The 11,696-nt window shown below is 39.5% G+C and overlaps 1 protein-coding gene across 2 annotated transcripts; it reads left to right on the forward strand.

The window, feature by feature from the left end:
• The first annotated feature begins 270 nt into the window (after positions 1–270).
• Positions 271–10,068, forward strand: LOC131320945 (TORTIFOLIA1-like protein 2). 2 transcript variants are annotated; one of them, XM_058351873.1, is made up of 9 exons: positions 271–321; positions 887–969; positions 1,450–2,247; positions 2,636–2,830; positions 2,924–3,026; positions 5,655–6,307; positions 7,296–7,994; positions 9,309–9,471; positions 9,743–10,068. In XM_058351873.1, the coding sequence occupies exons 3-9, from the start codon at positions 1,597–1,599 to the stop codon at positions 9,754–9,756; spliced, it is 2,478 nt and encodes an 825-aa protein (XP_058207856.1). In that variant the 5' UTR covers positions 271–321; positions 887–969; positions 1,450–1,596; the 3' UTR covers positions 9,757–10,068. The 2 variants fall into 2 exon arrangements, with proteins under 2 accessions (XP_058207856.1, XP_058207855.1); XM_058351872.1 differs by lacking the exon at positions 271–321 and adding an exon at positions 334–733.
• The last annotated feature ends 1,628 nt before the right edge of the window (positions 10,069–11,696 follow it).

The raw sequence follows: 11,696 nt of genomic DNA on the forward strand, positions 1-11,696 counted from the left end.
TTGGTGCTAAAATTCTAATGCTCAAAAAACTTGTACCATATGTAATGTACAAGACTTTTATACATTAAAATTTTGATATCAACAAAAATAATTTTGATATTATAACTACCCATAATGAAAACCTTAACGGAATGACAAGAGTAGCCTATGGGGATGGAAAAGGGACCCACACCACACCAGTGACCTCCAGTATCATGAATTCGAAACGAAAGAGAAAGCGCGAAAACAGAGACCCCGTTTTGAAATACTACTCCAGTCCAGAAGCAAAGCAATAAAGTAAGTAGTTCTAGTCTCTCTCTCTCTCTCTCTCATTGTTCACGGGTAAGATTTTCTCGAACTTCACCTCAGCTTTTTCCGTACTGAGATTCGTTCCTTTCATTTTCTTTCCATTTCTTTAATTTTGAACTGTGAATATACAATGATGATTTCGGTCTCACCTTTGGTTGCGTCAATTTCTGATACGAGATGTTACTTTAGCAATTTGAAATTTCAACTTTAACTGCCGCAAGTTTTCCTTAATTTTCTCCGGGAATAACACTCTGATTGAATGTCGCTTTCGCCATTTGTTCCTTCTTTCTAGGGTTTCATCTACTTGTTGATTTCACTGCGTTACTACTACCAGGATTTGCTTCAGTAGTTTTCTATGCGAAGTTTCTACCATTTCTGTTACGTGTTTCTCGGCAGCCAAACATACTAGCATTTCTCTAATTTTATTAATCTGGGTGATTGTAATGTATGTTCCCAATTTGTAGCCTAATGTTTAATTCTTGTCTCTATCACACGCGCACACACAAAGAACACTGTGAAATATGCTCACAAGTTGCAGATACCTAATGATATCTGTTTAATTCTCAGTTTTTTGTGCTGTTTCTGTGATTCATCGCAGAGTTCAACATGTGCAGTATTTTGAGCGAGCTTACCTGTCCAACCTTTTTAATCACTGCTACAGCTTCGTGTTGATGCTTTCAGGTATATATCCTTTTTAACTCCAGAATAGTGTTGTGTATTCGTTGCCTCTACCTTTACGAATCAATTCAATGATAAGAGTCACGTTGTCTCATGGTTTTATATTCCTTAATTTGTTCAGCTTCAGCTTTTGGTTGGTTGGTGAGAAAATTGATAGTGAAGATTATGAAATGCTGACGGCTGTGTTATATTGTTTCTTCTGTTATAGTCATAGAAGAGAGTATTCACCTCAGAAACGCAAAGTGCAATAATTGTTTTGCATTTGACAATTTTGATTTGTTATTATTTCCTAACTGAGTACCCACAAAGTGAGCATTAGAATTATTTTCCCACCAACCAAATGGGACATCAAATCTATTCAAGGATTTTAATTTTTCTGTTCTTCCTTCACAGATGAAGGGTAAGTCTCCCCTCCGCGTATTGCTGACTTGGTTTATTTTAATACTGCCTTGAACAATTTTTGGGCCACTTCATTCTTGTCAGATATGATTTCAGCATCAACTGCTTCAACCATGCTCTGGTCTGACGAGCGCAATCTCTGCATATCCAATGCACTTATAGACGATCGTGGTTCAGAAGTTAGCTTATAAGATTCCACGTTATCGGGGGTCAGTAAAAGGGGTAAATAAGATGAAGAACCATTCATGCTTAAAAGCGAAAGGAACTACTAGAGTTAACCATCAGCAGGTGATGTTTGAGCTTAAACAGCGGGTGATCTTTGCACTAAACAAGCTTGCAGACAGGGACACTTACCAGATTGGTATTGTGGAGCTCGAAAAAACAATTGAATGTTTAACCCCAGATGGGGTTGCTTTGTTTCTGTCTTGCATATTAGATACCGATTCCGAGCAGAAGAGTGCTGTGCGTAAGGAATGTATTAGACTGATGGGCTTACTAGTTAATTTGCATGATGGTCTTGTTGCTCCATATCTTGGAAAGATGGTTGTTAGTATTGTTAAGCGTCTCAAGGATCCAGACACTGTGGTTAGGGATGCATGCGTGGAAACAGTTAGTGTGTTGGCTTCTAAATTGTGCAATGACCAGGCTCAAAATGATGGAATTTTTGTTGTACTAGTGAAACCATTTTTTGAAGCCTTGGGTGAACAAAATAAGCAGGTGCAGTCTGGTTCAGCGTTATGCTTAGCTCGGGTCATAGACAATACCAATGATCCTCCAGCATCAATTTTGCAGAGGATGTTGACCAGAACCATCAAGTTGCTTAAGAATCCACATTTCATGGCAAAACCAGCAGTCATTGAACTGAACAGGAGTATTATTCAGGTTAGTTTGTTCCTGTGGAGAACTAGCACTGTTGTATCCACTAGCGTTTGTCTAATTTATTGTTTGTCGCTTCCTCGTTGTTTAAGTATATTCAGCCTTGTTAAATGGAGTGAAGTGAAAAAAATTCCTATGAAACCGTCAGATCCAATATTGATTTATGTTTAGCCACTTTATAGGAAGATTGTTTCCATCCACTGACCGTTGAAGTGCAATCTGCAGACAATGAGAATAAAGTAATAAAACAGAGAAAAGTTTTGGACTTAGTACCCTAAGCTAAACAGCTGTAGAGTAGATGTTAAAACACTAGCTTGATTAATGTTCAAGTTTCATACCCTGCTTGTTTCTTCTCTAACTCCACTGCTCTATTATAAATTTATGATCGTCTTAGGCGGGGGGTGCCCCATCGCAAATTATTTTATCTGCTGCAATGAGCAGCATCCAAGAAGCCCTAAAGAACAGTGACTGGACAACACGCAAAGCTGCTTCTTTATCTCTTGGTGAAATTGCTTCAAGTGGTGGATCCTTCTTTAGTTCCTTCAAGGCTTCCTGCATCCGTTCTCTTGAATCCTGTCGGTTTGACAAGGTCTGTATTTTTCAATATCAAAATGAACATTATTTCTAGCCTTGTAAATTCCTATGTTGGATCCATTAGGTGCTTTTTTATTGTATGTTGTAGGTTAAACCAGTAAGGGACACTGTACCGCATGCTTTACATCTTTGGAGAAGTCTTCCAGGGCCTGATCCGCCTGAACCTTCAGAAACTGGATCTTCTATCAAAGGTTTGGTGGCTGGTCCTCTGTTTGTTAGCTGCGCCGTGGAATAGTTTGCTTAGTTTGTCTTGTTTGATGCTTGTTTCATTTCCCTTTTCCCCACTCTACGTACTTACATTTGCTGGCATAGCTCTTGAGTTCTGCAGTGGTTCTTGTGGCAGTTTGAAATTATTAACACACTTGTAAACAACATAGGGAACTTGTGATGGGGCTAGAAAGATGCAACGAGACGTCCAAGGGGCAGAATAGTTTGTCAAGCTCATTGATTTTGAGCTGCATAAATGGGGTGAAATAGTTAACATACATCAGAGGAAAAAATGTAGGAAACTAGACCGATTGTGACCCGCCATGCCAAGTTTGAAGTTTGATGCTTGATTCTTTTCGGATGTGGTACCCACCACACCTAAGTTGAATCTGAATCACATCCCTATTTCTGTGTACTTGTCATGTGCAAGTTTCTACTTGCTTAACCCTAGTGTAGGAAATGCAGAGCAATTTGCAGAGTTGAGCGATAAATGTAAATAAGAAAGATAAAATAGCAATACTAGAGAAGCACTATGTATCCACTTATGCTGGAATCTTAGTTGCACGAAACAGGAGCTGGTGTGGGGGAGCGGGGAGCAAGAAGATATAGATGAATTGAGGGTTGGGAGTGTCTATAGGAGAGTGCGTGTATATACATATACTGATGTAAACAAAATGTAGATACTCTTGAAATAGTTGTTTCTTTTTCGCCCTATTATGCATGTCAACTCATAATCGTGTCAACTGCAAATATTATTTTATTGCATGTAAGTAAATATTATGCTCATACTAAGTGCTTGAGTTAAAGTTTTTCTAGTATCTTATCATTACTTATATTTTCTCTTGCTTGGTATCTCTTTTTGTTTTTGGTTTCTTTGGCAATTTTCATACTTGGGAGGTTCTATCCTATTTGGGAGTGGGCTCCTTTCTCTATTGAAGTGAGGTATGTAGGAGAGTCTGACACGGGAGCACAAGAGTGGGGTTCTGAGGTGAATGCACCTTCCCAATGGGAGGGTCCTGCTATTGAGGTTGAACACCAAACAAAAGTACTTGTGCATCAAATCACAACGGCTTTGTTTGGTTTAGATTTTAGAAAGTTATTTTTGAGAGTTGGAGTAGTAATGAGTGGAGAGAGATAGAGAGAAAAATTTATTGAAAACTGTGCCGAGAGTTAAAAGTTACTCTCAGAGTGTTAAACCAATCGGAGTGAACATCTTCCGTCTTCTTGCTGGTGAGGGTACAAGAGGAAGACAGTGAAGACAAAAAGGGCTAGGGAAAGAGGTAAAAAAAGGGAAGACAAAATAGAGTAGCCGTTGGTTGAATGAAAATAGGAACAGGGATAAGTGGTGAGAAATTTGGACTAAAATAATGAGTCGATCAGGAATGAATGGTGTGAAGTCAAAATCCATACAAATGCAAAATTGAAAGGAAAAAAGTGATTCTTTAAAACTAAGAATCCTTTGCTGTTGATTTGAAAGAATTACAGAGCGAATTGTTGCAAGGAATTTAGCATCTCACACAAAGTGGGTGAACTTATATGTGGAATCATCTCATGGATTGGAACGGTGGCTGATATCTATGTCTGTTCAGCAGATATATGTGGTTGAATGTGTCGAAATCCTGATTATTCTCATTTTGAAACTCTCATGAACTGCAACTTCTTGCAGATTGAAGTGCAGGAATCCTACTTCACTCAATAAATTTCCTTTTTGGTATTTTTGTTTACCCTGCCCAACCCCGCCCCCCCCCCCCCCCCCCCCCCCCCCCCCTCGCTCTAGTTTCCGATGAAGCCACTGGTTAGGGGCAACTGGATAAGTCTCTGCATATTTTTTCTTCCCCCCACCCCCATTTTGGCAGATTGAGCTACTACTTGAGCTGAGATAGAAATGGGTTTGTTAACTTTCCGGGACAATTTGCAAAATTAATAACGAATTTTGTGTTTCCTGTTGGTTTCCAATTCATTTTGGTATGATATTCGATATGCATTCCACATTTACATTATAAAAACTTCATACATATTCCAAGTTTTTCTTTTTAGTGAATGGCCTATCAAGATGCAACACATGAGTAAGATGAGTGTAGTTGAAATGAGGATGTTGAGGTGGATGTGTGGTAAGACTAGGAGAGATAAAATTAGTAACGAGACTATTCGTGAGATGGTAAGAGTTGTACCTATATAGGATAAGTTGAGAGAAAATAGATTAAGGTGGTTTGGACATATTTATCGTTGACTTGCAGATGCGGTAATCAAGAAGAGTTACATGATAGTAGTGGATAGTCGGGCTAGGGGAAGAGAAAGACCTAAACTGACTTTGGATACCACGATACGAATGAACTGACTTTGGATACTGTGATACGAATGAACTTGGGCTACTAAATCTAAGTGAAGAGGTAGCCCTAAAGTGAGCTCAATGGAAAAACAGGATTCATATAGCCGACCCCAATTGATTGGGACACAAGGCTCGCTTTGGTTTGATATGGTTTGAATGGCCGTAGGCGCTTATTTGTACCTTGTAATCTTATCTTTATTGCATTTTGTTGCTTGGAAAAGGTTGTCATTTATGGGACTCTGTTTGATGATGCTCTCTTTACCTAATTGAGTACTTCCTGCAGAAAATTTTTGTGGACAGGACGATGGTGATATTGCAAGCATTAATGAGTCTGGACGAAAGGACGCCTCACTTACAAAAGTGGGTACCTGCTCAACTAAGAAAAGGATTCCCCTTTCTGTGAGAAAAACATGCCAAAATTATGTGGATTATCCTCAAGGTTCAATTGATTGGGATACAGAAATTGCTGCTTCCAAAACTAACAGTATTTATTTTGACGTTCACAACGAAGAATCTGAGGGTAGTTCTGTCACTAAGACATTTGAAAGAATGAGTAGCGGTATCACAAGTATCCAAGATATTGGCTACGAATATGTATCAATGGATGATAGACATGAATGTTCTTCTGTGTCTAAACCTGTCACCAAGAACGTTGATACAAAATTTGTATCAGCTTCTCGTGACTGCATAAACAAAGTTGCCTTGGTGAAGCAGATGGTAACAAATCAGGAATATGCAGCTGAAGAAATTAGAAGTGAAGAACACAGATACTCAGTGAAGATGCAGGATCATAGTAGTCTTGATTCCACAGGCACAGAGTCAAGTTCCCAAACCCTGCGCGAATGTTGCACTCAAACAGCAAATGAATTGGCTTCTATTCGGAAGCAGCTCTTGGAAATCGACAATAAGCAGTCAAACTTAATGGATCTGTTACAGGTTACTACTTTAGGTCCCTTGGATATTTATAGGTTGCAAGCTTCTTTATTGAGCATAACTCTGCCCACATGCATTTTGTGATCTTTTATCAGTGTATATGTTCTCTCAAATAGTGCTATGTTTATCGGCTATATAAGCTGACATATGATCCTATACTTCCCAGGCTATATCGTTAATGACTACAACAAGGCTGCTTCATTGAGTTATAAATAATTTTAGAAGCAGCTCAGCAATGAGACAACCTAGCTTCTTTATCTATAACCGTATACCTGTTTTGTCTGCGGACAACGGGACAAGAGTAATGGGGTTTGGGCAATTGAAGTGGTAGGCACCATGTACTCCCATCCATTTGACAGGAGTTTAATCTAACACTAACTACAACAAACAATGCTGACTTTCTCCAAGCTGAAAAAAGAAAGAAAAGATTAATGGGCATTGGATGTCCTGTGACAGTAACTTCTCAAACTTTCATGCATGACTGTTTTACACTTTTACTGGTCTTATCTGGAGTTTGGTCGATGGAGGGACCATCATTTGTGTAGAAAATTTTGAAACAAAAATTTCTCTATTTTTCAGTATTTTTCAATTTATAATTTATATAAAATAAACAGAAAAATAGGTGGGTTGTCAGCTCATTTACTTCTGTACTGTAACAACTTCAATTGCAATCAATCCATAGGAATCTACTTACATATGCATGTATATTCATGATATACTGGGTCTTTTTTTGAGCCAATAAGATGGATCACGCGATGGCTGTCTTTGACAATTGATAATATAATATGTTAAAGCCTACCTGAATTCCTAAGGTCATTGTTCTCTTTGAAAAATTTACTGATTGGCCTAATCATCTTGCTTAACGGATTGCTACTCTTACATGGTAAAACATCCTTACTTGAGTTCTCAAAGGTATATGCCATTTTCCAGATCAAGATTTCCTCGGTTATAACCATAAAATTCATAAATCTTCCCTATGGATGCATTTCAGGAGTTCACAACGAGCACAATGGAAAGCTTTTCTGTGATACAGTTGAAGGTTTCAGGTCTGGAACAGGTAGTTGATCAAATAGCTCAAGATGTTTGTGGAGGGAGATTTACTAATCCAGCTACGGCAAAATTTCTGAAGAAAAGCCCAAGTGTGGCTTCTCCTAGACTCTCTACCCACACCTGCAGACCATCTTTAGATATACGTAATAGGCAGCCGTCATTTTTGTCCAAGAAAAATACGGAGATCTGGGAGGAAAAATCTTTTGCAGGGAGCAGATCAAGTAGTTCTGCTATAGAAAGCTTTGACATGTGCTCAGATGTCACAGGCAAATTAAATCGACAGCCAATACGGAAGGGAAACCAGAGTAGCTCTGGACGTGGAACTCATGTTGGTCAAACAAGGAAAAATGACAATGTCTCTGCCGCAGCTTCCACTACTAGTGCCAGACAAAGCAGTTCAGAAATAAAAAATGGCCCATGGAGATTTGTTCGAGGCTATCTATCTGAAGGGGACCTCAATTCTGCATATGCAGAAGCTTTGTTTTCAGGTGACGAACTTGTGCTATTTGAACTTATTGATAGAACAGGCCCGGTGCTGGAAAGGTTATCGAACAAGACGGCTGGTGATGTTCTTAGCACTTTAGCATCGTACTTCTTGGAACAGAGATTTATAAATTCCATAATCCCTTGGTTGCAACAGGCAAGTTACTTTCGTATATTTCCTTACTTTGGTCTCAGATGTTCATTATTAGTCGAGATTTATAAATTCCATAATCCCTTGGTTGCAACAGGCAAGTTACTTTCGTATATTTCCTTACTTTGGTCTCAGATGTTCATTATTAGTCTTTTGTAATTTCTACACTAAGATTGCTTTTCAGTCTTTTTGGAGTACATAACTTGTGCTGCTATAACCATGGGGTAATACAGTAGACGATGACAAAGAGAAAAGACTGTTAAAACCAAGGTTTTGAATCCCATACTATACCGGCCGGTATGTACTGATATTGACCATATCCAGTACCCTACACCTCCAATTTCGTTCCATCTCAAATACCGGCCGGTACCGGCTGATACTTGTCAATACCGGACTACTTAGGTACCAATTGGTACCGGTCAATATTGGACGACACCACTATTTTAAAAAAAATTATTGTATGTTATGCTATTTTTTTTTATGTGGGGAAATAATCCTAATAGCGATATATTTGAAACGGTACACGGTATCTCACCGGTATCAATACGTACTGTACTATTAGAAAAACCGGTACTCTAGCAGGTACGGTATTCAGATCATTGGAACTTAAAACCTGTGTTGGCCAGAGTGGAAGTGCACCTTACCCCGTAGCCAGTTGAATAATGCTATGGCATAAGCCTATGGGTGCCTTAGCATTACTTTCTCTGCCGATATTTGATCAATATGTTTTGTGCTACACTTCCTCTAGGTTTCATGCGGTTACATTGTACTCCAGTATTTCCAACAGCACAGCAAATATATAGATTAACTGATAAAAAAAAATGTAAATAAAGTGATATATGCCATTCGGTACTTTGTGTCGGGCAAAAGGGACTCTAAAACATCGTGAAACAAGCTTTCAAACCGAACCCCCCTCCCCCCCCCCCCCCCCCCCCCCCCCCCTCTCTCTCTCTCTCACTCTCATACACTCGTAGGAGATTGACCTTATTAGCTGCAACTGCATAGTTATGCCACGCCAAACATTGCATTTAACCAGAGAATCCAAGGCATGACGTTTAAACTTGAGACGCAGGATTTGTTTCACGCCGTGCCAAGGGTTCATTTAGTGATTCACTTTTATCAGCTTCTAATGGAACTATAGGACATTTGATTGACATGGAATCTCCTTTAGTGAATTGGCTCCCCAGAAATATTTGCATTTTTTTGTTCCGTTCTTAGATGTTGAATTTCCTTCAGGGTCCACTGAACTATGTAACCTGTTTCTGATTATCTGACCTAGGATGTGAACTCACTGCTAGTAAAGCTATCTTTCGTTTTTAGGTTGTAGACTTGATTACTGTCCATGGACCAAATTGCCTTGTTCTCTCAGCAAAAGTGAGGAGAGAATTCTTATCAGCAATTCAGGAAGCTGCCAACATGGGCATACCTAATCCTGCGGAGAGATCTGTTGCCCAACTAGCAGCGAAATTGCATCAAATCTGGGGTGAGGCATTTTTATTTTTTCATCTGTTCAGTCCACAAGTTCCTTTCTCTTCAACGTTAACCCAAATTAAAGCTCAATGAATTGTGAGTCAGAACAGTATTTAGAACTTCAGATAGAGAAGTTGCTGAAAGTTTTAAAATTGGATACGTGTGATTCAATTTGAGAACACGTTAAACTTTCCATAAACTTGAATCTCGTGGGATGAAAAATGTTTTCTGGAGTATCAAGGCCACACTGAATTTCATTTTATTTCATTTTTGCACTTTTGCAGGAAAATGCTCTTGATAAGAAGTTACTTTGAAGCATGGTGCACATGCCAGAGGATTTGCTGATCTGAAGTACTGGTTTGGTCAATTAGTTGAATTCCAACACATGGAGTGCAGTCTTTTTTTTTCTTTGTGAAATCAACTTTTGTTTGTTTGGGTTAAGACAGCGTTCCACAAGGATCCTTTTCACGTCAATGTTTTTCCAGTGGAAAACTTGATTGTTACCTCTTGTTAACTTTTATAGTTTGCAAGTTGTTCTTTGTGGTGCTGATGAACATGAATATATGAAATCCGAGTTAGTAAGCCTCCTGCCACGGAAGGCGTCAAATTCTTTTCCTCTATGTTACGTAGGGTTTATGATACAAACACTTGTGGGGAATATGGGGTACCAAAATTACCAACTTCTGTTTTTTCTTGGACTCTCTTGACTCTTGTGTTTTATGGTGTGTTGGTTGTCTGAATTTGTATCCAGAGGTGTGCTCGGGGGTGGATTCATAGTTTGGTACAATCTTACCCCCAGAGAGACAGATTAATGGCTTTTTTTTTTGTGTGCTCGGATAAATGGCATTTATGCATAGGATCCCATCAACTAAGTGCAACAAACAAAATTGGTTTTGACTTTTGAGGAAAAAATGAGATGTGATTTTGGCACTCCACTTTTAGCTGGTGGCATTCTATTTGTTGTTTTGTAATCTCACTATGATTAATACAAATGAAGTGTCAGTGTCCAAAACTAGAGTGTTAAAATTAATTTTCAAAATTTACCGCTATCTACTGAAGGCAACAATTTATGTTGCGGGAGAGAAAAATCAACTTTTGCAGGTTCTAGTCTAGTTCAACCTTTCCGCTAAAACTCTATAGAAGGACCATCTTTTTTTAAGCTCTAGTGTGGACCTAAATGCGGATCAAAAAAAAAACAAGTGTGGACCTAAACAGTTCAAAAAATTAAAAGAGCCTATCAGAGTATGAGTACACCATTTGGTGTACACCAATTGTAGACCGGCCGACGGGTAGTGTGGGTGTGGGACCCACCTCGGGATCTCACACATTTGCACTGATTATTTTTTTCCTTCAAAATGCTAGAAATTTCTCCGATAGAAAAAGCTCAATACATTAAAAGATGGTTACCATTCTCAAGAGAAAAGAATACAATAATCAAATAAGAGGCCTAAATTCCTAAGTTTTGACTCTAGAATCTCACGAACCAAAAGCCAAACGTCGGCCAGCTACACAACGCACCCCGACGGCGAGCACCACCATCACCCACCGACTTGGGGATACCCACACCAAGACAATAGAACCCTGAAGCCACAACATAAAACAAAACAAACTCCTCTTCCCCTGATGCACCGCCGCCGAAAATCCCGTCACTCGCCGCCTCATAATCGATCTCTACTGGTGAAGAAGAGGTGGAAACTGAGCTTCGATCACAGCCTCAACTCTTCAGATCTAAGGCCTTCAAACCAACTTCACTTGCGCGGTGGCTGAAGAGGGAGATGGGAAGCCAGTGAACAGAGGTACTGGCCGGCTAAGAGAGGAGTGGCGGAGATCGAGGAAGGCGGTAGGAAAACGCTGACCTTGCGGCGAGGGAGGAGGAAGGAGAAAGGAGAAAAAGGAAAAAGAGAAAGGAAGAAAACAAGAACAAGGGAGAAAATCATCTGAATAGGAGCAAAACCCTCCCCTCCCGCCACTGGAAAGGCCATAGGAGACCCTAGGATGGGAAGGAGGAAGGGCGACGGCTGAGGAAACCTAAGAGATGCTTCGATCATTAGTGTGAAATCTCGAAATGAGTCTCATTCAATACGTGTGCACTTGGTGTACACCGATGCATGCCACACGGTGTTCATTCCACAGGAATAATCAAACTAATGAGAATGAGTCCATCAAAGAAACAACAACAAATGGTAAACAAAGTAATTCACTTGCATTTAACAATGGGGACAAAAATTACAAGCTCCA

The sequence above is a fragment of the Rhododendron vialii genome, chromosome 3a, assembly GCF_030253575.1.
Source record: "Rhododendron vialii isolate Sample 1 chromosome 3a, ASM3025357v1".
Lineage (NCBI taxonomy): Eukaryota > Viridiplantae > Streptophyta > Magnoliopsida > Ericales > Ericaceae > Rhododendron > Rhododendron vialii.